Genomic DNA, 22,786 nt, shown 5'->3' on the forward strand with positions numbered 1-22,786 from the left:
AATTCTCCTTCAAGTCATTACTTGAGTGGACATTCCACCAATACTGACTTGCAAGTAGTGGACTTAGATAGGCAACTTAGGCTTCAGAAAGAAAAACGTTAGGAGTCATTTGCAAAACGTAGTTTTCAACCATAGATTTCAATAAAGGGCATACTGTAGACATGTTAATGGATTCTGAAATGACTGCTGTGCAGGGGTAAAGATGGATATGTTATTCAGCATTGTCTGAAATGGCAGAAACACAAAGAATTATTTCATCCTGTAAAAGTTCACTTGCAGTCAGAAATCCAGTTTGGAGGATTCCAAACCAATATGGCTCTGCCTTTCATGCTCTCTGCAATAGAAACAAATAATCTGAGTGAAAAACTGAATGACGTTGTGGACCATCAAGACTGTCCTGACAACCAACATGTGTAATTACACATGTGAAACTTATTAAAAACAGAAACAAATCACTGGCAGACAAATCTATAGTTTGTTCAAAATTGAAAGTTAACAAAGTTCAGTTAACATACCAATAAGAATTTAAGAAGCTGCTTCTGTAAATAGTCATTGGTGGTCATCCTTCCCCTTATGTCCTTTGCCAGCTTCCCAGGGAAGGGAATTCTAAGGATTTTTTTTTTCTTTAAGGAAAAATTGCAACTAAGAGCAACATTCTTCAATTTGTATTGAGAGGGAAAAATATATGTCATTTATGGTCATTTTTGAAGACAATATAACATTATTATTTGCCCCAGAAAGCATAATAAAAGTAGTCTGCAATCTTCTGAGCCTTTTGTTGTATTGGCATTTTCCAGACTATGAATACACCATGAACTGGTGCATACAAAAAAAAAAAACCAAAACCCTACAGCTCAAGGAATAATCTCATCTGCAAAGACCAAGTCACCATGCTGCTTAAAACAGTCAGAGACTAGTTATCTGAGGAGTTCACCCATGCCAAATTTCAATTTCTTTCTCTTGAGTGCATCTCAAATACAAAGGAGATCAAGAATTCAGAGGAGAGTGAGCAAAAGCTCAAAGTTCAATTTCATAAACAGTAACACAAAAAGACAACAAAACACAGTAAGAGTAATGTACCTTGGCTTCAATGCGCAATCTTCGACCATCAACGATGAATGGTTCTTTGGTAAATTCATCGTAAGTGTATTGCCATTCACATGTCAGCTGTCCAAACGCCCCTTTTGTCACAAATAACACACCACTAGGCACCAGAAAATAAAAGTACTTTTAAAAATGAATGTAAAAAATACTTAGAAGTTATGTTACCCTTGCTCTAATGAATTAATTTGTTATTGCAAAATAGGTTTCATCTCATGATCTCTAACTATACAGCATACTTTCCATGTAAGAGTGAATTTTTCAAACTCCTTATAACATTTAAAATACTGTGTTTCACAGCAAAACTTTAATACTATTTCAAGCTGTATCTGAGAAGGATGCCTCATACTCCACTGCTAGACACTGACTGTTCCTGTATTATCCTTTCTTCCCTTCAATACACCATCGCAAGTGAATCCCTCAGTTCAGGTGATTTTAGCCTAATCCAGTTTATAACAAATCGTTCTCAGCTAAAGAAATCTTAAAATCAGTATTTCTTTCTCTTCTAAAATAGGAGAGAAATAACACTGAACACTCTCCTGCTGAACAATGATACTACTGATTATTATTATAAGCACATTAGGCCCACCTTCCCCATTAATTTGTCTACATATGTGGTGACAGTTCAGTTACTGATCAGCAATCATCAAGGCATGCACATTTTGATGACTGTTTTAAGTATGTTATTTGGAGTCAAAACTGTTTACCTTTTTGTTACCATTAACAGATCTGTACTGTTGACCATAGCGTGTGCAATGTATCTGAGTTTTGCAAATCTTCCATTTTCAATTTTCTAAAAGAGATAAAAGTTTTATAGTTTGAATACGCTAGTAATGTACTAATTTTGTGCTTAAAAGGTATTTATGCTCCAAAAATATAAATTGTAACAAAGCACAAAGCACATACTTTTAAATAAAAGGTACTTTCATAAAGTCAGAATATAACTAAGATCTGTAGAAGCTAATGTTCATAACTACCTGGTTGCTGCTAATACACCTATGCAAACAAATATTTATCCTAACCAAAACTGACAAGGAAAAATATAATTTCTCAAAAAATTTCAGGACTCAGTTTTCTACATAACTTTGGTACACACTGAACTTCTGCTGAGAGAAATCCAAATTTCTGAGACAACAAACAAAATAAAGATTCTTTTCCTACTTTATCTCATTGCCTCCAAAACATTGACTAATTAACTCTGTGAATAAATCTTTACCTAACTGTACATAAGCTCTATTATCATGTAGACAGTACAACTTAGAATAATACATTTGAGGTAATACTTAGCATTCCTCTGTATTTTTTTGTTTCCCCATGAACTTAACCATATCCTGCAATTAATATGTAGCAGAATACTTTTAATGAGCAATATATTTTAAATATTGATGATAGCATGTGGAAGCCGAATTACCTGGGACAGATCAAAGCTTAGCCCAGATACTATACATGGAGGGAAAAAAATCTGAGACCTTGGGAGGTGAGATGTTAGGAAGATGCTAATAGACTCACCCAAAATTAAGCCCTGTTGGTTCAAGATCTTAGACTTATTAGGTCAAGCTCCTGCCTTGTAACCACAATTGGACATCTGCCCCAGGTAAAACCCTATAAAATGCCAGGTTAACCATGCCCCCTGGTCTTTGGGTGCAGCCTAGGGTCTGATGATTAAAGAGTATTTCTGGGCTATCCATGGTACCTCTTCCATTTATTAGCCATACTTGACCTGGCTGAATCAGAAGAGAGGCTGCAAGGATATCACCCCCCCCAGTACCCCAACCTTAGTGACAACAGCAGATTAGTTACTTCTTAAAAGCAGAAGCCCTCTATCTCTCACATGACTTGGCAACCACTGGATTTCTGACTTTCTGAACAGTGAGTGATCAAACTAATAGTCAAATTAATATTGCTGCAGCTTGGTTGGAAATAGCAATATGACTACTTGCATGCTTCCCAGCTGTTACAACTTAGAAGCAACACCTTGTTAGAACAAACTAGTATGACTCAATAAAGTATAAACATATAACTTCAGGTATGTATGCCAAAATTTTAAAAACACCTAGATTAGTTCTTAAAACAGCTAAGAAAACAAAGCCATTTAATGTGTGTTCCCCAACACAGTAAAATGATGAAGACATTTAATTAGTGTGAAAAACTTCAAATCTGACTGCGTGGATAATTCCACTTGCCCAAACAGACTTTTCAAAATTTTTGTCTTCCCCAAAGACTCTGATTTTTTTGTGATTAAAATGCGTGAATATCTGAGCAGCAGGTTACCCTAAAGAGAGCTTTCCAAAAAGCCTTTAGAAAGTTCAAATTATTTCTTTTTCCCCAACTCCGTTAGGCTACAAAATCACAACTATTAGTCATGTGCCTACTTACTTAAGTCACTACTTGCATTTATTTCTGCAAGAGCTAGTGTCAAGAACAGGACGAATTCAGCAAAAAGAATGGCATAAGAAAAGAGGAACTAAGGGCTTGGAAAAGAAGGTGTTTTTTTAAATTTTTGGAAACTTCTTATTCAAACTTTAATGAGGTGTTGCTCTGCCCCGAAATGCTTCTCTCCCTGCCCCTTGTATTATAAGCTTGTACTTAAATAAACAACTAAAAACCTCTCTAAAAGGTAGTCCTTACAGCATTCCATTACATAACACGCTAGATGGTTAGAAGACAAAGGAGGCTATATGGACAGACTATGGACAGCATGGACAGGATACCTGACCCACAGGTCAGGCTACTGGTCTAGGTCTGTGATGTTGAAGAGATTTGTTGAAGAGCTATGATGGACTTTCATTATGGCCTAGAAAGAAAGAGGAATGGAAGAGAAGGCTGACAAGAACTTAAAGAAATAACATGTAATGAGAAGCAAGCAGAGAGGCCTTTGACAAAATTAGAAATGATACAGTGCAAAATTAAATAGTGGAGGCAAAAATTAAAATCTATGATTCCTCTGGTAATAGTTCTAAAAAATACTAGTAGTATGTGTGATACTTAAGTCACAATGTTTGATCTCCTTCTTGAACTCATCTCAGATGATGGAACAGTATGTAAAAAAATACTGAAAAGGCTCTTATTACTTAAAAAGTGGTTATAAATCTGTTCTTTCTTGATGTTCAGATGAACTTTCATCTGGACTAACAGTGTATTTCCCTATGAACTGGTTACGGTCCAAATGTGTGAATTCTCAGTGCAATCCACTATTGCTAGAAACTCCAATCTTGAATGCATCTTTCAGCTCAAATTATAATGCATCTTTGCCAAAAGCTGTAGAATTGCTAATTTCAGCAGGCTAACCTGCTATAATTACCAATTCAGTCTTCGCCACAGAAACATTTAATAGTTCTAAGCAGTTCCCAGGTGAACTTGCTAGATGTAGCTTGAATGAGTGTTAAAAAGAAAATATTTTCTTTCTGTTAAAGAAAAATAACGTGTAAATCATTCATTTTTTGCCATGCAAAATTCTCTCATCATTTATGAGTAAAAACCACTGATAATCCTTTATTACCTACTTGCTCATTTCAGTTATCCTAATGTGCAATGCCATCATACAAAATGCAAAGCAATGTGCAATATCCATGTGTTAATGTCTGTATTCAAGATTCCATTTAGCCATGCTGAACACTGAACTCTGAAATCAACCTGCTTTTATTAAAATCAAGGGGAATTTGTGGTCATGGCTGACACTTAAATCTAAGACCACAGCATGCAAGACAATAAAAATTAGGACAGCAGCTTTCTTTTCAGAATGCAAAACTCCTACTTCACAGCAAAAATACAGATTGCCTATGCTGACTGGCAGAATTATTTTAATTATTTTTTGATCTGAACACACAGGAGAATTTGTTTGAGCAGCTAAAATGGAGAAACCATACTGATCTACACTTTCATCATGATGACCACATCCAGATGTTTCGTTTCCTGCCAATATAACCAAAACTCTTGGACTCATACTATTTGAAGCACGATTACAGCATCAGCAGGGAAATGAAAGAATATTGTCTTTAAGCTCCAGACACAATCAAGTTAAAATGAAACTGAGTAATGCAAGCTTCCATGTTCCTCTGGAACAACTGGTGTTAGCTGGTTTCAGACAGCTTCCCATGAATGTTTTCTATTTGGGATTGGGCAGTGGCTATGTAATAATATCCAAATGTTGGATATTTAAGTGATAAGGATCTGGCTCTTTCCTTTAACCTAGACAGACAAGGTTTTCCAAAGAAGGACAGATCATGACATCTTGACTCAGTAAACAGAACAACAAACTAGATGGGATGCATGAATACCTGGTAAGAGTCTAGACAATGTCAAATGAAAGCGAAGTTATTTTGCACTTCATAAAGAATATAATTTTACAAAGTGAAACCTTAGTTCTAGGGTACTTCAGGATATGGATGTTTATGTTTTGATCTGAACCCAAGCTCAAGAGCAGTGAGGGAAAGACAGAAAGGATTAGCATGACATACTTTTCAACTCCTCAGATGTTCTTCCTGGCAGACCAAAGTGTGAATACTAAGGAGCAAGGGCCTACTCAAATCTCTTCAACATCCTACCTGATATGAAGCTCATGACCAAAACCAATAAAAAACTAAAGCAAAAGCTGAACGCCTCCAATATAACAGGATACGGTATTGAAGCATAGCTTTGAAGGACTTTCTTCTCTGAAGCAACATAATGGTGCAGCAACATATACAACACAGCATAAGTATCCTCAAAACCTCACACATTATATAAGCAAATTTAAAAAAACAGTAATAAAAAATTGCGCATGTTTTGAGGTTGGGTAGACATTGACACAGAACCACTGACTGCATGGCACACCTGCTAATGACTTAGCTTCAAAATTCTCTAGCAGGGCCAAGACCTTGCACATCTATTGCTTCTGGAAATCACTAGTAACAATTTCTGTATAAACAGTCTATTAAATGATCTCTGAAACTGTCTAAAGTATCCCCTGGCACTGACCTATGTCTTCAGAGCATCTTGAGAAAACCAGACCACCACGGAAGCCTGAACAAAATGTATGTACTGGATAACATGAAAGGTAAATAGCACATCCAGTTATTCACCTCAGCAAGGAAGAAATTATACAAGTCACTAAAAGAGTAAAACTGAACTCCTGGGGAAAGCTGCATTGTAAATTTGTCAACAGCACAAAATCTACCAATCTGAGACAAAAGGAGGTCACTTAGACCTGGAGTTTTCAGGTACAGTAATGGACTTCAAATTCAATTCAGCAGTTAAAAAGGGATGGGATTGGGTAATTATGAAGTCAAAAGTTTAACTGTTAAAGTGCTTTAAACTGAAGAAAAAAAAAAACTTTGAAAATATGGTCTCTTTTTTTGCTAAGTTACTTTAAATCCCTAAAGAAACTAATCTCCAAATGTTTAGGGGGCTTTGTTTTAGTTCTGGGGATTTTTTTCTATCCTGAAAGAACATGAGTTTCTGCAACTAGTTTTCACAGCTTTTTGTCCTATGACCTAAAGAGAAATTAAGTACTAATATCCCAGCTGGTAAAATTTTTTTGTTATCCCAAATTCCCATATCCAGGGATCAAACTTATTTCTTTTTCCATGTATATTCAGAGAAGCCTAGACTCAAGAAAAAAACAAGTAAAATCTTATACAAAATTACTGTATTTTCTATTAATACAAAATCTTCAAAAATAGAAAAATAGAATTATACTCCACCAAAGAGACAAAATATTCTAGGGCACATAATCGTATTTGCCAACTTCAGCTGGAAAATTTTGTTAGTTCTGTTTGGATTCTTTTTTTGTTTTAGTTAACATTCTACAACCTTTTAATCTAGCAAGTAAAAAAACAAATTATTTTCAGTTATACTGCAGTGTAATTTGAATTAGCAGTATCTGACCCAGAAATACAACCATTCAATTTTACCTACATGTTCTGCATAAATGTTTAGGATTTTAAGTTAAAAAAAAAAATTTAGGTCAATTTTTGGTCACAAAATAATGATATTTCTAAAGCTGTTTTAGAATGAAGAAGAAATATGTTTTTCTCATAAAATTCACACGCATTTTCTAGTAAGACTGGTCATCACAAAAGAAAAATAATTTTATAGGATAAAAAAATAAATTGCAGTAAAAGACTGCAAAGTAAAAAGATAATGTTAAGTAACATTATTCCAAATTTTCAAAAGCCAGTAAAGTTAATTAAATGTCACAGTAACCTCTCCATTATTTTATACCTAACAATTTCCTCAACGTTTTGATATCATATGTCTTTTTTCAGAACTGAAGAGCAAAAGTATTTCTTATGTTCTTCAAAGAAATAAGGGAGATCCATTTGTACCTGAAACATTCAAAATCCCTCCCACAATGTTTCAGGCAGTAATATACTGCAATACAGCCTTTCATCTGTTTCTGCAAGGCATCCTTCTGAGAAGACAGCATTACAAAACAAATAGCAACACATGACCTGTAGCAATCATAAGCATCAGCAATTTCAGCCACAACCATTTCCCAAATTTAGTTTGTCCCTCTTTTTCTCTGTGATATTAAAGACAAAAGGTAATTGGCCAACAGATCACCCTATACAGCAGTTTTTGAATGCACAGTGCCAGAATAACATTTTAAACATTTTTAATGGTTCTCCCCCCAAAATTTGATAAATGGGAGCCAACGGACAATGATAACATTACCTCATTAAGTATGCAAACATTTCAGAAGTTCTTATTGTTTTAGAACAATGCTGACTGTTCAGATGGTGGCAGAAGAATTAATTTGCCTCATACTTACTGGTACAGAATTATCTCTTACAAGATACCTTTAAAGTGCAATACAAAAATCTGAACTTACTAACAAACCACAAAAACAAAAAAGAGAAAATTGTAAGAGCATTTCAGTGAATACAAAATAAATATATTTTTTTAAGAAGCCAGTAACTTGTAAAGGTATTTGGTAGACTTTACAATATTAAATTGTAGTCGATCAGCGTTGACACCTTTCCCACACCCCCCATATCTAGGTAAATAAAAACCTAAATACTTCTCACATTATGTATGTTTTATTACACAGCATCTTGAAGAAGTAATTGTATTTTTTTATCTTTCTGTGGTTTTTACATGGAGTTTAGTTCTGGGGTGGAATTTAAACTTTTTTTGTTGCTATGAAAACAAAAACATTGATTTATGAAACAAATAATTTATAGTCAAAATAAAAAACAAAAGAAACTGTTATTTCATATGCTTAAGGATACTAAAAATACACAAAGTAAGTATAAAAAATATGGTAAAGCAAACAATAAATGAAAAATTAAAAGTTTATGATAATACTTCTTGAAAAATGTATGCATTTTATCTATTAAATACCTTTATAAGCCATTTAGTGTTCTTACACTATCTAGTTCCAGGAAACATGAGAAACAATGTTGGAACAGAACAGATAAATCCATTTTAGATATACTTTAGACATGTTTATTGTTAAGAAGAAAAGCAGACAAAATACTTTTGAAATAGTAATTGAATAAAACAGTCAAACAGCATTTTAACACAAATAAGGACTGTACAAATCAGTAAAGTTTTACTAAGCACATTTAAAGCAATAGTAAATAAACCCCGCTAAATGCTTATATAAATGCAAAAACATTAAACACAGCTGATAAAAATACATCTGGAAATAAGCTCTAAGTTAAGGTATTTCTTCTTTCTTCATATTCAATACTATTTTACCTAATGTCTGGTTTTCTCGGTAAGACTGCCTTTATTATATTATTTGCATGTTTGCCTAGCACTCATCACCATACAGTTTATTATCCCCACATTTTTTTTTTTCACAGTTTAAAAAGTAAGAATTTAGTATCACAAAACCCCGACTTCTCAGCGGGAATTATAGCAGCGTCATTTAAAACTTAAAGGTCAAAAGAATGTGACAGAGGCCATGTGTATCTGTTACAATCCACATTATCCTAACTGTCATCATCATCACTACTACTGTGAGCCATAGTCCACTCTTTGTAGGCCTGCCTTTTCTGAAAGCATGGTAAGGGAAGAAGAAAACAGAAGTATTAGTTAAAAAATACTAGTTTGCCTGGCAAGTTTGTTCATTAAAGCAAAATTAAAACACAGAAAACAAAGAAATTCTGAAGTGACATCCTAAGTTTAGGGCACAGTGTGGGCACACAAAACAACCTATATCCTATTTCTTTGGATCAGCATATACAATCTCTAAATCACTAAAATAAGTTTTATTCCAACCTAATCCTGTAATCTGATAAAAAGTTTCAATACAGTGACCAGAGCGGGACCAGTCACCAGACCTGTATGCAAAGAAGCATAGCAAAAGGGAAAAGGAATCTTTTTATCCATAAAAAATATTATTTTATTCAAACTCTTTCAAATAGTGGACATGCAATACACTGAGTCTCATACAAAAAAAAAAAAAATAACAGCTCTAGAACTGCAAACATTAAGAACCAAAAACATACCTAAGGGTTAAATTAGGACACCAAAGATCCTATTGCAGAATTTAATGTCAGGGGAAAAAAAAGTAAATCTCTGTTTTCTGATTTGACTGTCTACAGAAAGATCTGTCCACTCTGCTTGGAGCTTTGAAAGCATTTCTTCAAGAGTAATTATGCCTCAGAATCATCAACAGCAAAAACTGCTATGAAGCTAACAATTCTTCAGTCTTAGCTATTTACAAGTGGTGGCTCCCACCACAAAATATCTAAAGCATTTCACAAGACCACACCTTAGTGGTTTTTAAGTTGGATAATGGAAGATACTTTAGTCAGCCATGCAACACAAAAAAATTAGAATTACATGTTACATGGCAGATTTTTGTAAAGGTTTCTCAGAAAAAAACTGCAAAATACAAAAACATACAAATTCAAGAAGCAAAAGCAATGTAAAGTCAGCTCATTAGAGCTGACTGTTCACTAGCATTTGTTCTAGAAATTTTTCAATTTTTTTTAGAACAGAAAAGGAGATGTTTTAAAATTTATTTTTTTAACAAAAAGAGGATTAAGATTAGTAACAAGTTTATACTGTTCATCAGAAGTCGCTTCTAGCTACCAGAGAGTAGAGGTTAGTTAAGGCAATACTGCTTTATGACACCAGTTAGAAATCAGACAGCACAGGTTAAAGGCATCTCATTACAAAAGAGGCACAGGTATACTATTTTTTATCAAAGTTATTTTACATCACCAGTGAATGGAACAATGAACATAGCTAAAGTGCCCCCAACAGATCAATCCTGTTCTACCAGAAAATGAATGACAAACTAATGAAATGCAGGAGAAAAAGAGTGGAACTCAACATGGAACAAACAGCTGTGGCATTAATCAAAATTAGTCATAAAATGCTCTCCAAAGGCCACTTTATTCTTATTTACTTCTCCACAAAAGTTACTCTGGTATGACATTTTCATGGCACACTGTGAATCCTTCCATGTGTATTTTTTAAACTCTGTTTAAATTTATGCCATCACTAATTACTACTTTATTTGTTATGGTTGAACATTTCTAGAAAGAAGTTTTATTTCTAACAAAAGGGAAAAACAGAAACTCAGTAAGCTGACTGTGTCACAACTGAAATTATTTGCCTTTCTGAGGGGAATTTTTTGAGTCAAATTTGCTTAAATGGCAGATGAATCGTTAAAAAGTAAGTGTTGTTCAACATATACTTCCTGTGAACAGTATTCCACTTCAGAACTGTTTATTTTCTTTCAATGGCTTCAGTATGACATAAATACAAGTACTTCTAAGTGTCTTTAAAATGCTTTTTTGCATAAAATTGAGACTTAAAAGTCACTGTTTAAGCTATGTATTATAAAATTACTGAAAAAAAAGATGTGTATTTATCAACACTTTTCACAAAAAAAAGGCATAAAACTTTTCATTTTCACATATAAACCTCCTTCTTTTTTCAGAATGCTCTGTGCATAAACTTTTATAAATATGCTGATTTATTCTATGGTGTCTTCCTCAAAAGTTGCATCACAGCAGTCAAATCCCCAATGTCGTTACACACCTAAGAACTTAAATTAAACTTCTTGACTACTGAGTTACTAGATAAGAAGTGAATGGGAATTTAAGAAGTGGGAAATTCTAAAGTATTTATTTCTAAGTAAGATGAGTTTAAATGTTTGTCAAAAATTCATCTTTCATTTTCTTCACCTGTAACATTTGACTTCCAGTTCCATCTCTTAATCTGTAAGGTCTAATAACTCCATCTTCACCAAAGAAGCGAGGTGGGCGCAGGCTTATCACATCTTCTGATGAATCTGCAACCCTGAAAAGGCAAAAAACTTAAGATACTGTCAACATTTATACTCAACTATACTATTTAGCTAAGGAACTAAGTTATTTTCTATACAAATTAAATTAAAGTACTCGTACAACTATTGTTGTCTATATACGCACTTTTGCATAGTAACAAACATTATATGAAACAGCAATAGACTCAGAAATTTTTCTAAGTATCACTATTATCAAATTTGAAGGCACAGAGCATCACATGCCTGAGAATACTTCATTAGTGTCCCACTACTGCACTTCAAAACCTCAAAAGTAAAGATAACTGTACCATATAGAACTTTCACTCTGATATTTTTCTTGCATTTCTCAGCTAAAGAACTTAAACAGGAAAACAAAAAAGATTTGCATTCTTATGTAAGCAGAAGTGATCCAACTCACTAAGAACAGGGCCACTGAACAATTTAAAGTTACTAAATGCCTCTTTAAAACACTGTCTCCTCCTTCATCGCACATAACAGTGTGAGATATTCCTCAGCAATGAATTTATTAAAGACTATCACAGTATTTAAATGTAGTCTTAACGTAGTTCTGAGACTGGCATAATCTAGTGGTCTTGGAACTAATCTCATAAAGTAGCAATAATATATAAAGTAACTTTGAATGCATCTGAGAAATCCTTTTATTCCCGCTTATTTGGGGCAAAAGTTAAAAATCATCAGTTGAAGGAAGTCTGATAGCGGAGCTATTTATGTTAGCTTTTTCAGTAATGCTAGATGTAATGCTAGTAATGCTTTTTCAGCAATACCTGAGATTTGTGTCTGTGGTTTTTAAATTATATCAAGTGTGTATTTTGTTAAGGAGCCACCTCTTTATTATAGAAGTAACATAGAAATTATACAAAGACACAAGGTACTACTAGTATTACCATTGTCTCCTTTATGCCATATGATCTTTTTTAAACTTATTTTACTTACTTTTTAATACCTTGAAATGTGCTGCTAGCCATATCTATGATTCCACCAGTAGGCCTAGCTACTGCTCCCACTAAGCCTTTTCCAACACCTTTGAAAAAACCAGCTGCTCCTTCTTCCTGAGCTCCTAGAAGCATTAAAAGCAGTAAATCATTATAAACCACAGAGCTTCTCCTAAAATCTTAACAGGTTTTACTACCATTTAATTAAAAATCTTATTTGATATACAACTACGTAGTCACCACACAAAGTTAATGTAAACAATGTTTACACTATAAGTCTGCAGGAATATAAAATCTTGACAAATAGTTCTGTAACTCTGATTTAGAACATCTCATCAAATATCGAGACTTTACCATTGTGTGAACATTTAACACATCAAGACCAAACTTACCTCTTATTGGTTTTGTAACTATTCCTGTTATGCCACTGACAAAACCCTACCAAGATAAACAAAAACGACATTACAAATATGCTTCCATATAGTATTTTTCATTTTTTAACATTTTTCTTTCTACTTCATTGGTGAATAGCCTCAAAGTACCTGTGTTGAGAATATTCTAAAATTCAGTATAAGCTAATAGAATTAGAGGCACCTGCTTCAGTTTCTACCTTCTTTTCTGCCCTCTTGAATTTCTCTATAAAACTATCACTCAGTTGTAGCTATATCCTGCAAAACCAAAATTACAATTAAGAAACTAACAAAATACTAACTAAAAAGGATTGAAAACCAACAACTGTCTGGTACTCTGGTCTGCATAAAATTAATTAATTTTGTTTTCCTCCTTACAGAAACTAGTCCTTTTCCACCACGTGTGATACCCTCTCTCAGACCAGTGGGTTGTTTATTCATGGCTTCTCTCCTTTTCTGCTGGTAATCCTCATCCATAGTTATTGCAGCTACTCCTTTTGCCATAGCACCTGTGATTCTTGAGGCAGCTCCTGCTAATCCACCTATTGGAATACAAACCGAATTAAAATCCCAGTGTGACTTACAAATACTCACCTCTAATGTTTACTATTATGCAAAATACCACCATGGCGCTGAAACTTACCAACAGCTCCCCCTACCAGTGCTTTAAATCCTAGCGCCATTCCTTCTATAAATTCCTCAGGACCCTGGATGGCTCCCTGTGAGGAAAAAAAGGATGCACTCATGATGAGCTTTGAATAGTACTCATTATGTATTTTTAAATCTTACATTTTTATTGGGATTTGTATATAACAAAGAAGACAACAGGATGACACTGAGTGATAAAGTGTGAAAGCACCCCGAAAAGCTCCTGTGACAGAAAGACAGACAATTTTAGAATACGAATTAATTCCCTGACGTCCTCTTATTTTAAGGAGAATAGAAAGATTTATTTTAAGGTATGAACTGTAAGAAACGGCTTTTTGGCAGTTAAGTTAAATCGACTTCTCTGTCCTTTTTAATCACTTGAGTTTTCCAGGTATTTTCAATTCTAAGTCTAAATTTAAAACAAAAAAAGGTATCAATACAGATTTTCAGTACAATCTATATCTATCTGCTTGTAAAAGGGCAGCAGACAATTTTACCTGGTAAGGTTCATAGAAGAAAGCTTCTACTCCTTCAGACAAGCCTCTTATGAATCCAAATGGGTTACCCAACACATCAAGGCCAAGAATAAGAATATACATCTGTTTAATAGCCTAAAATGAAAATAATTATTAGTGAAAATATTTCATAAATTACACTAAAACAAAGGTAAAAAGTGTAGTATCTCAGATTAAAACAGAGAAAGAAACATGAGTTCAATATGAAAACCTCCAAATTGTGCAGAAAAGTAAAAGTAGCTCTACTAAAAAGACAAGAAAATCAGTCGGTCCTTATTATTAATGATAGGTGGATAGAAGAGGACTTATTCTTTTATGTAAAAGTATTTTTGTTGGATTCTTTCCACGGCATGACAGAACTTTAAACAGTACACAAAAGCCAAGAGGGAACCATGATACATATAGTACTAATGTCCAAGAAAATGCATAAGTATTATAACGCCAATCAGATTCTATCAGAGCTCCATCGTGTTTGCTTCCCCTATCTATTCCAGCAAGCTGTTTTGTTATCCATGCCATTTGACAAGGCAATAAAATTCTATTAATGAGTAATCACTTTGTATGCATTAATTTAGCCTTTGTGCATAGATAAAAGGATGAAAGTAGTTTTATTTAGTTTAATAGAATCAAAGTGCGCAGTAGCACTTTCAAAATATAAATTTATTGTAATATTGACATTTTCTTAATCTCACCTGTTTTGAGTAATGCCTTATAACTGCTGACTGGAGCTGCTGCGTAGTACAGAAGTGATACCTGAGCTCAAAGAATGCCAACCTAAAAAGAGAGACGAAATAAAAAGTAAATCCTTACTATTCAGAGCAAAATAAACCTTAACATATGTAACATTGGTATAATCTTGGTGAGTGATTTTTATATTCATATTTTTAACCTACTTAAAGACAATATCTTGTACATCTGTAAGGGTGGCCCCTATACTCTTCAGCAGGAGATTCAAGGACTGAAATGGTATCAATTCATTCTTTCTTTCTTCTTTGTTACTATCTTCTCCACCCGTACTGAGTGAAAAGCTCAAGTGTAACTGAAGGACAAAAAACAGGATTGGGAAATAACATGGTTAGTTGTTAGATGCACAGTATTTCTGCATTAATAATCTTTTAGATGATTTAAAAATTGAGTTAAGACATTTCCAGTCTGACTGAAACCAGTCTGACTTTGTAACAGAATACACAAATACACAATGTAGGCCAAGAAAAGCCCATTAACACTTAAAGCCAGAGTGAAGAATTTAAAATACTTTAAGAAAACAAGAAGTTGAAACTGCTTACTTATGTTTTCAGAGAAGGTCTCTGGATTCTTTTAGCTATAATTTAGATTATTAACTCATTTTTAAAACATTTAGTTTCTCTAAGTTATACCCGAAATCAAAGCATACAGAAAATGATAACACAGCATAGTGCCAAGCAAGAACGCAACATAAAAGCTTAAAAACAAATAATTACTAAGTTTTGCAGATGCCAAATAACTGCTGGAATATGCATACAAGAAAATTTCTACCTGTGCACACCTGAAATAACCAAAGTGTTTATTTCAAAGAAATCGGAACAACAATCAGGAAAATTGCTCAAATGGCTTTTGTGGCACGAAATGGTACAAATCTACCCAGCAATTTTCAAAATCAGATTAAAGGAAGTTATGCTGTTTCTGATTCTCTGAAGACCGTATCACGCAACATTCATTATGTTACAGCAGAGCCTAACTATAGCTCATTTTGGTGATACACAGCTCACCTTGCAGGATCATTGTCACTCAATCCACAACCACTAAAGACTAATCTTTACTAAAACCTCAAGCCCATTTGTTCCATCCTATTTCCGCCCTGCATTTTTTCTTGTCAAATATAATTTCCAGCATCTCATAAGATACTGCAAAGAGGTAAAACTCAAATTGTTCTTTCATCTACTTCCCATAGATAGATTGGACACTCTACCACTGTTATAGAGCCTATGAAGTCCTATCACAATTGTAATAATGTCAGCTACACACTAGTGTCATATGGTGGATGTATGTTTTTTAGCAATTACGTCTCTCCAATCCATGATACTCAGTGTGCACACAAACCAGAGCATTTTGCAAGGAGTTCTTAAATATTAAAATGAAAAAAAATTACTCATAAAGTCAGAGGAATGCAACAGTAAGTTAGTGGTAACAACAAAAATACATCCCTGGCAGGTTTTTATCAATCACCTGTTTTAATCTTTATTTCTAGTGCCTACTATCCTGCACAAGCTAAAAAATTTTCAGAGAGCAAACTCAGTCTGGAAAGTGAAAAAGGAATACCTTAATTGGAGAGATATGGAAGTATTCATACAAGCTGATTTGTGATGTATCCATTGATGACACACTCATTAGTTCTTCTTGAAGAGACTCAACATCCTTTTTGAAGAGCTGTAGCTGTAAACGCATTTGAAAAAGATATTTCTTCAAAATTTGGAGTATATAAAACTACTAGTCATTTGTCACAGATACAATACATTGACTAATACTGCTTGTACTCTCCTACGTACAAACTCCTCTCATTGCCCTGTACCATAAGGTTTAAAGCCTTCTTTGCATGTCATACAAGATTAGCATAAAGGAAGGAGTCTACCATCTGTCTTAGGCAACAGTAATTAAAAACCTCATAGCTTTGTATTATTCCCAGACACACAGAAAGTAACAATTGGTATGGACACAGAAAATAATTTTAATTTTTTAAAAAATACAAGTAGAACACAGTTACAAATCTAAAATATATTTGTCTTCAAACAACAAAAGGTTTCTACCTCTTGGTCACTTGGCACATCAGTCTGTGTAAAGAATTCACCAACTGCATACAGGAAGCCAAGATCTAATCTGAGATCCATCTCTTGAATCAGAACCTTAAAATACCTATACATGAAACAAAAAATAATTAAGGTGTTCTACAAAAACGTGTAACACTTAAAGCTTAGTATAGGGTATTTAGACTACTTATGCAACCTCTGGCAGTGCTATTGGTGGGTGTTTTTAGTGTGAGTACTGGTTTTTTTGGGGGGGGGGGGGGCGGGGTTGTGTGTCTATGTTTGTCTTTTGTTGTTGGCTTTCTTTTTTCATTTGTTTTGTATTTTTTTGAGGGAGTTGCCATTGCTCGTAAAAAGAAGGCTTCCCACTTAGGTGTAAGATAAACATATTTCCAAGTAACACCAGAATGATTTTAAACACATAGCAGCATTTAATCCTGTATATAGCACCATTATACACAGATTTTTTTTTTCTAAATAAAGATGACTAAAAATAAGGATTAAAAAGTCATCTAAAAATCCTTGCGTTAATCATCAGTTATGTGGATAATAAACGACACTGAGCTTTCATCTGTGTTAAAATGCTCTTAGTTTCCAAGATTGAGTTTGTGTTAAAATTACCTTTCCTTATGGTTGCCTCTATAATAATTTTAATTTTAAAGCTTGATTAAACATATCCAAGAGCAATAGAGATGAAACATGTCAAAATACTTACTTAATGTGAGACATTTGTGAGTGTCCTGCAGTTCTCATGACAATACTGACATCAGTAAACGGTTTTGGAGCTATGAAATTGTCAAATAAAAAGAGATCAGCACAGATTGTTATATGACATACATAACTTTGTAAGCTTTTTTATGAAAATGTCATATACATTCAGGATTTTCTTAATCTTGTACAACAGGATTACATAACGGATATGACTGGCAAACAACTAAGACAGGGAAAAGAGCAGGAACAGAAAGTAATAGGAAGACAAGGATGAAATGGAATATCAAAATGCTATTTAACTGAAAATGCACCATTTTCATTTAAAAGCAAATTAATATTGATATACTAGATTTACATAACTTCTTTAGTCATGGAATAAGATTTCCCAATTGCTGATACAAAAATGTAAACTAAACAAAGAATTCTGCAGATTCATGCACTGTAGCTTAAAACCAATCAGATTTAGAATGAACAACTGACATCCTACTAGCTTCTGAACAAAATTGCAAGCAGTATTCTTTGTCTCAATTCAGAGTCTCTTTAATATTACTTAGGTTTTCCAAGTGACTTTTGAGTGAAAAAATTAATGAAAGACTCCAGCTCATCACACACTATAGTGACATTGAGCTCTATGCTCCAAGCAATGGAGAAAGCTACTGAAAAACCATACAAAATGTATTTTGCCATCTGGAGAGTCTAAAAATGGTGCCTCACTTAATAACTTTGAGCTTAGGCACATTTCTTCTCTTACTGGTTAAGATTACTTCAGATAGGTTACTAGGTCATGCATTGCATGACACTAGAGTAGTACAGAAATAGTGGAAAACTAAAGTTGACAAGTGAATCCTCATGCCCCAAAACTCCAAATGCATGTAGCACTGAAACAGTGCAACAGATTCACTACCATTAAAATTAAGAAGACTTATCTTATGAACAGACAAGTGTTCTCATGTATTAGTCAGTATTAAAATTATTAAATTTTAGTGGTGGTCTGAACTGAAAACCTCCTTTTAAGCATATATAACTTCCATGTTATATGTTTACCAAAATCAATTAACTAATGTGCCAAAAAGTCACTCTTAAAAGGCATAATAATGACAAATAAAAGAATTTTTCTTTTTTTCTGTAGTTAACTGTTGAAATGGTTTTCTGTATATCTTCTTTGTAGAGGTAACTGCCTCCTTATTTCTATCATTCTATTATTCTGTAGTCAGAAAGCTCATGTAGACTTTAAAAAAGTGATAAATCTCATAAAAGTGATACATCTGATAGAATGGCTAACTTCAGTACAAGCAAGTTATTTTGTGTTTTTTTAAAAGGAAGGATTATGTTAAACTAGAACAAACCTGAATCCAAGGTGACGGATTTTGGAGGTTTAATAGGATAGAACACAAAGGGAAATATGGCTCCAGGAATCTGGTTTTGTATCTAGTAGGGGTAAGGACAGGACAAGGTGCAGCACATTAGCTTTTCAGTAGTGAAATATTTTAAAATCAGGACAAACTCTAGAGATACGATCATTACCTGTAGCTTTTCACCAATCCAAATGCAGAAAAAAGCCACTATTGTACTTAAAACGTATCTATTTTCAAGATCTAATAATCCAATTCTAACAATTTAGAAAACCTTTTTTAATTGGTAGTAATAAATGGTCCACAAGTCTTTCGAAGGATTTGTTTTCTAAAATCTTGAGCATAGCAAGACAAGAAAATTTCACCTCTTTTTGGTTTTTATACAGAATGCTCCAACAAAAAGCAAGTAAAATGAATGCCAAATATTTTTTTCAGAACAATTATAGCTGTCTTCCTATTTTTCCAAGAAGCACTTAAGTAGAATTTTTAAAGACTGAGAAGCACTGATGTAAAAGCCAATGATTACAATTAAATTGAAAGCATGAGAAATCAAAAAAGTTCTAGAAATGAACCCAAGTTTCCACAGAACTTGTTCTTTCAGAATAAATAGCAACTACTTTTTGACATGACTCACTTGTATCCTGTAAATTTGAATTCTGAAAGACTTCTGATGTGCAGAGGAACTGTATTCCACTTTTAAAGCTGGCAGATAATTTCTTCTGATAGGAATCTCATTTGGCTGTTCAATCCTCATATTCATTCCATTAGGAGTTAAACATACCTATTGTATCATTGAAGAAAATTTAGTATGCCAAATGTTTTAAAATCCTGCTTTATATAATATACTTTAAAATTTACATTGTTCACCAATATTGTAAACCTCAGCAGTAAAAGCTCTGCAGCTTTTAAGTTAGATGTCATAATTTTCCGTTATTTAAAGTAAAACAAATTTTGCCACAAATTTCAATAGAAATAAAACTACAAAATAGTGCATTATTTGGGGGTTACTATCATTTAACACATAGCTACCTAGATGAAAAGCTGAGCAGTGTAATGGACTACAGATCACTTATCTATACAATGTTTATTTTCCTACAGCACATTTCTAAGGAGTATCTACAATTTATCCATTGACAAAGACCTAGCTTTTGGACCATAATGTACTGCATTCCAGAATGATTTCTCAAATTTCTTTTTCAATTTTATGCGGTTGAATGAAAGCTAAATGATTCCACAAGCTATTTTAAAAATACAGGATTTCAGGCTAAAACAAACAACCCAACTAACCTCAAACTAACATATTTATTGATATAATAAATGAACTAAATACAATCTTCATTATTGTAGTTTTATGCATATTTAATACTACAACCTCCAAAAATGTTACACCTCAATTTCAAAGACAGGCACTAACAAGAGAAGTAGGAGATATCAAAAGTTTGTGGAATTTTTCCTGCATTTTTTAAATACAGAGATAAAGAAGTGGTTTCAAATGGAGTAGGTAAATCGATCATCTCAATTTTCACCATAAGTTTTATCAAAGACAGCAAAATTATATATTATCTTTTTCTTGTACATACACATAAGCAACAGAATTAGAGAACTCAGTATTACCAAAACATTTGATTCCAACTCAACAATCTTATTTTCTGAAGGACTTAGCTCACTGTAATCTCTAAACTCTTGTTCTAATTTATCAATCTGCTTAACACTCATTGGTCTCCATCTTGACTTCTTCTTGGGTTTTGTCTCCCACACCACATCAGAACTTTGAAAACAAAACAAAACAAAGAACCAAAAGAGAAGAATTAGCTCTTTGAAAACAAGTTTTCATGAACACACCTACTTTAATGTGACTTTTAATAGGTTCTAACTAGGGAATGAGAAATCACAACAAAGCTCTACTGTACCAATAGAAGTCACCCAAATCATTCACTGCCTTCTTGCTACTAAGTGGAAGCCAGTCTCTCCAATATGATGAAAAAAAAAAACAAAGTTAACAAGTCTGTGTAACTCTCCACTTTGATGAAGATGGGTATGTAGTGATACTTCATGAAGTTCCATTTTAGCAGTACTGTGATCCATTATTCTACAATCTCAATATAGTTCTCTGTTCATACTCCTGCATTAATTTTGGTTTTTAAATTTAATACAAATTGAAAAGTTCAAGTCACAACAAAATGTTCCTTCCCCTGCATCTTATTTTTTACAGCTCGTTTATTTTATTTAGTCTTTCCATTTAAAGTCAATAGGTGGTGATTTTGATAGACATGCTTCCTCTACTGATTTCATGCTGGGAGTTTTGGGTTTGTTTCTTGTTTGTTTTTTAAAAAATACTATCCTTTCTTCTGTCTCTCAGTTTTATTAATGAAAATAATCAATCAACCTTAAAGGGCATTAGACTTTTTTCCACTGGTTCTGTGAGCAGCTCTGTGCCTGATTTCACCTTTAAGTAAAACTTAAAACACAAAATAGGGCACAAACCAACACTATCAGGCAGGTAGAAGGTGCTTTCCACAAAGTACGATTTGCCAACAAATATGCAACTTTCTAGACACAGCCACCTAACCTCTTCTAGCTATATCAGTGTCTGTGTTAAGACACACCAATGGCAAAAAAAAAAAAAAAAAAAAAAAAAAAAAAAAAAAGTGCACTGAAGTTCAAAACAACAAAAAACCAAATACAAAAAAGGGTGCTATTTTGATTGCTGAGTTTTCTCCCCTTTTTTTTCTTTCCACCTTTTTTGGTTTTGGGGTTGTTGGGGTTTTTTTTGTCACTCCCCCCAAAAAAGGAAGCCAATTTCAACAGTACAGCCATCCATTTTCAAGAAGTTTCCCATCTCATCAGGGTTTGACAAGAAAACAAAACTAACTATAAGCACTGCTAGACTATGGAGGACTGCTTTCAAAGAAAAATCAATTTAGTGAAATCTTAACACTATTGTGAATCTCAGCAATTAGCTTCCACTTTTAATGGAGTGTTTCCATTGTCTAAATGTCAGAGCACAGTCTCTCAGGTGAGGGCAAGGACTGGAATTTTCTTATTAAATGTTGGATGTGATTACATGAAGACTACGTGTATGAAAAGTTCACACTTGCTTGTTTTTAAGTACAGTGCAAAGAATTAATGAAGAAAAAAAACCTCTCTATCTGTCAATCTCATAACTATGACTAAAAAGAAGTGTGTGGATTATAGCAATTACAGTCAAGTGTCCCCTGATGATTGCAAAGAGGCCCTGTCCAAATGTATAGCACACATTTCCTAAGCATTACATAATTTCTTTTCTGCTTCCCTCTGAAATGTTATAATAGGAAACCCAAGCAGTAGAGCCCTGGATCACTGTAATTAATCAACCAAAACTAAAAGGACCTACAAGGTTTTTTGCATTAAAATTTCCAATGCAGAATTCAGCTGTTTCTGTAGCAATGATAACAAAACCCACTGACACAAACTATTCACAGACCTTACTCCTTAAAACTCTATTACCACTTTTCAGACTACGTGGACAGGAAATATTTTCTGCTCAGTGCATTGAGAAGTCTGCCAGACAGAATTACAAATATATGTTTCAAAACCACATACATCTAAATAAAGTTAGCATATGGATTAGTACAAAACACAGTGAAAACATTTCTCTTGACAGCAGGAAAAAATAGTGATTAGGTTTGAATCTTACTAACTCAGACCTCTTTTTGCTCTTTCAGCACAAGCCAAAGTGAAATTCACACACTGAAAATAGCTGAAGTTAAACATTTCAGGTTGCTGCACACAAAGTAAGTTACCTTGTAATTCCAATGTAGGACACCTCTTGTTTTGTGTAATTATTAACCAATGAAATTCCAACATCTTGCAACGACAGAACAATTTCCTGTTCTGCTAGTTCTGCTTTTACACTTTCATACGTCAATTTAAATACATTCTCATCTTCAGTGATCAGGACAATACGCTGCAAACCTTCATAAAATGACATTAAATAGACGACTTTTCTGGAATCCACACTGAGTATTTCCATTTTGTCCTACAAACAAGAGAGGAAAAGTTTTTACACCTCTATTAATTATCTACATCACAAAAAAATGCTGGAG

At 33.7% G+C, this 22,786-nt stretch overlaps 1 protein-coding gene across 1 annotated transcript in view; it reads right to left on the reverse strand.

Moving 5' to 3' along the window:
* Nucleotides 1-22,786, reverse strand: part of VPS13A (vacuolar protein sorting 13 homolog A) — a 106,785-nt gene that overhangs the window by 8,655 nt on the left and 75,344 nt on the right. The window contains exons 54-70 of the mRNA XM_066339086.1: nt 22,484-22,719; nt 20,316-20,469; nt 19,336-19,482; nt 18,696-18,777; nt 17,354-17,423; nt 16,642-16,747; nt 16,157-16,270; nt 14,752-14,897; nt 14,551-14,632; nt 13,841-13,954; nt 13,339-13,414; nt 13,074-13,237; nt 12,678-12,723; nt 12,287-12,410; nt 11,232-11,346; nt 1,809-1,894; nt 1,081-1,204 (exon numbers count right to left, since the gene is read on the reverse strand). Of these exons, the coding sequence (XP_066195183.1) occupies nt 1,081-1,204; nt 1,809-1,894; nt 11,232-11,346; nt 12,287-12,410; nt 12,678-12,723; nt 13,074-13,237; nt 13,339-13,414; nt 13,841-13,954; nt 14,551-14,632; nt 14,752-14,897; nt 16,157-16,270; nt 16,642-16,747; nt 17,354-17,423; nt 18,696-18,777; nt 19,336-19,482; nt 20,316-20,469; nt 22,484-22,719 (1,986 nt within the window). The remainder of the gene's footprint in view (nt 1-1,080; nt 1,205-1,808; nt 1,895-11,231; nt 11,347-12,286; nt 12,411-12,677; nt 12,724-13,073; nt 13,238-13,338; nt 13,415-13,840; nt 13,955-14,550; nt 14,633-14,751; nt 14,898-16,156; nt 16,271-16,641; nt 16,748-17,353; nt 17,424-18,695; nt 18,778-19,335; nt 19,483-20,315; nt 20,470-22,483; nt 22,720-22,786) is intronic.

This window comes from Sylvia atricapilla, chromosome Z (assembly GCF_009819655.1).
Source record: "Sylvia atricapilla isolate bSylAtr1 chromosome Z, bSylAtr1.pri, whole genome shotgun sequence".
NCBI lineage: Eukaryota > Metazoa > Chordata > Aves > Passeriformes > Sylviidae > Sylvia > Sylvia atricapilla.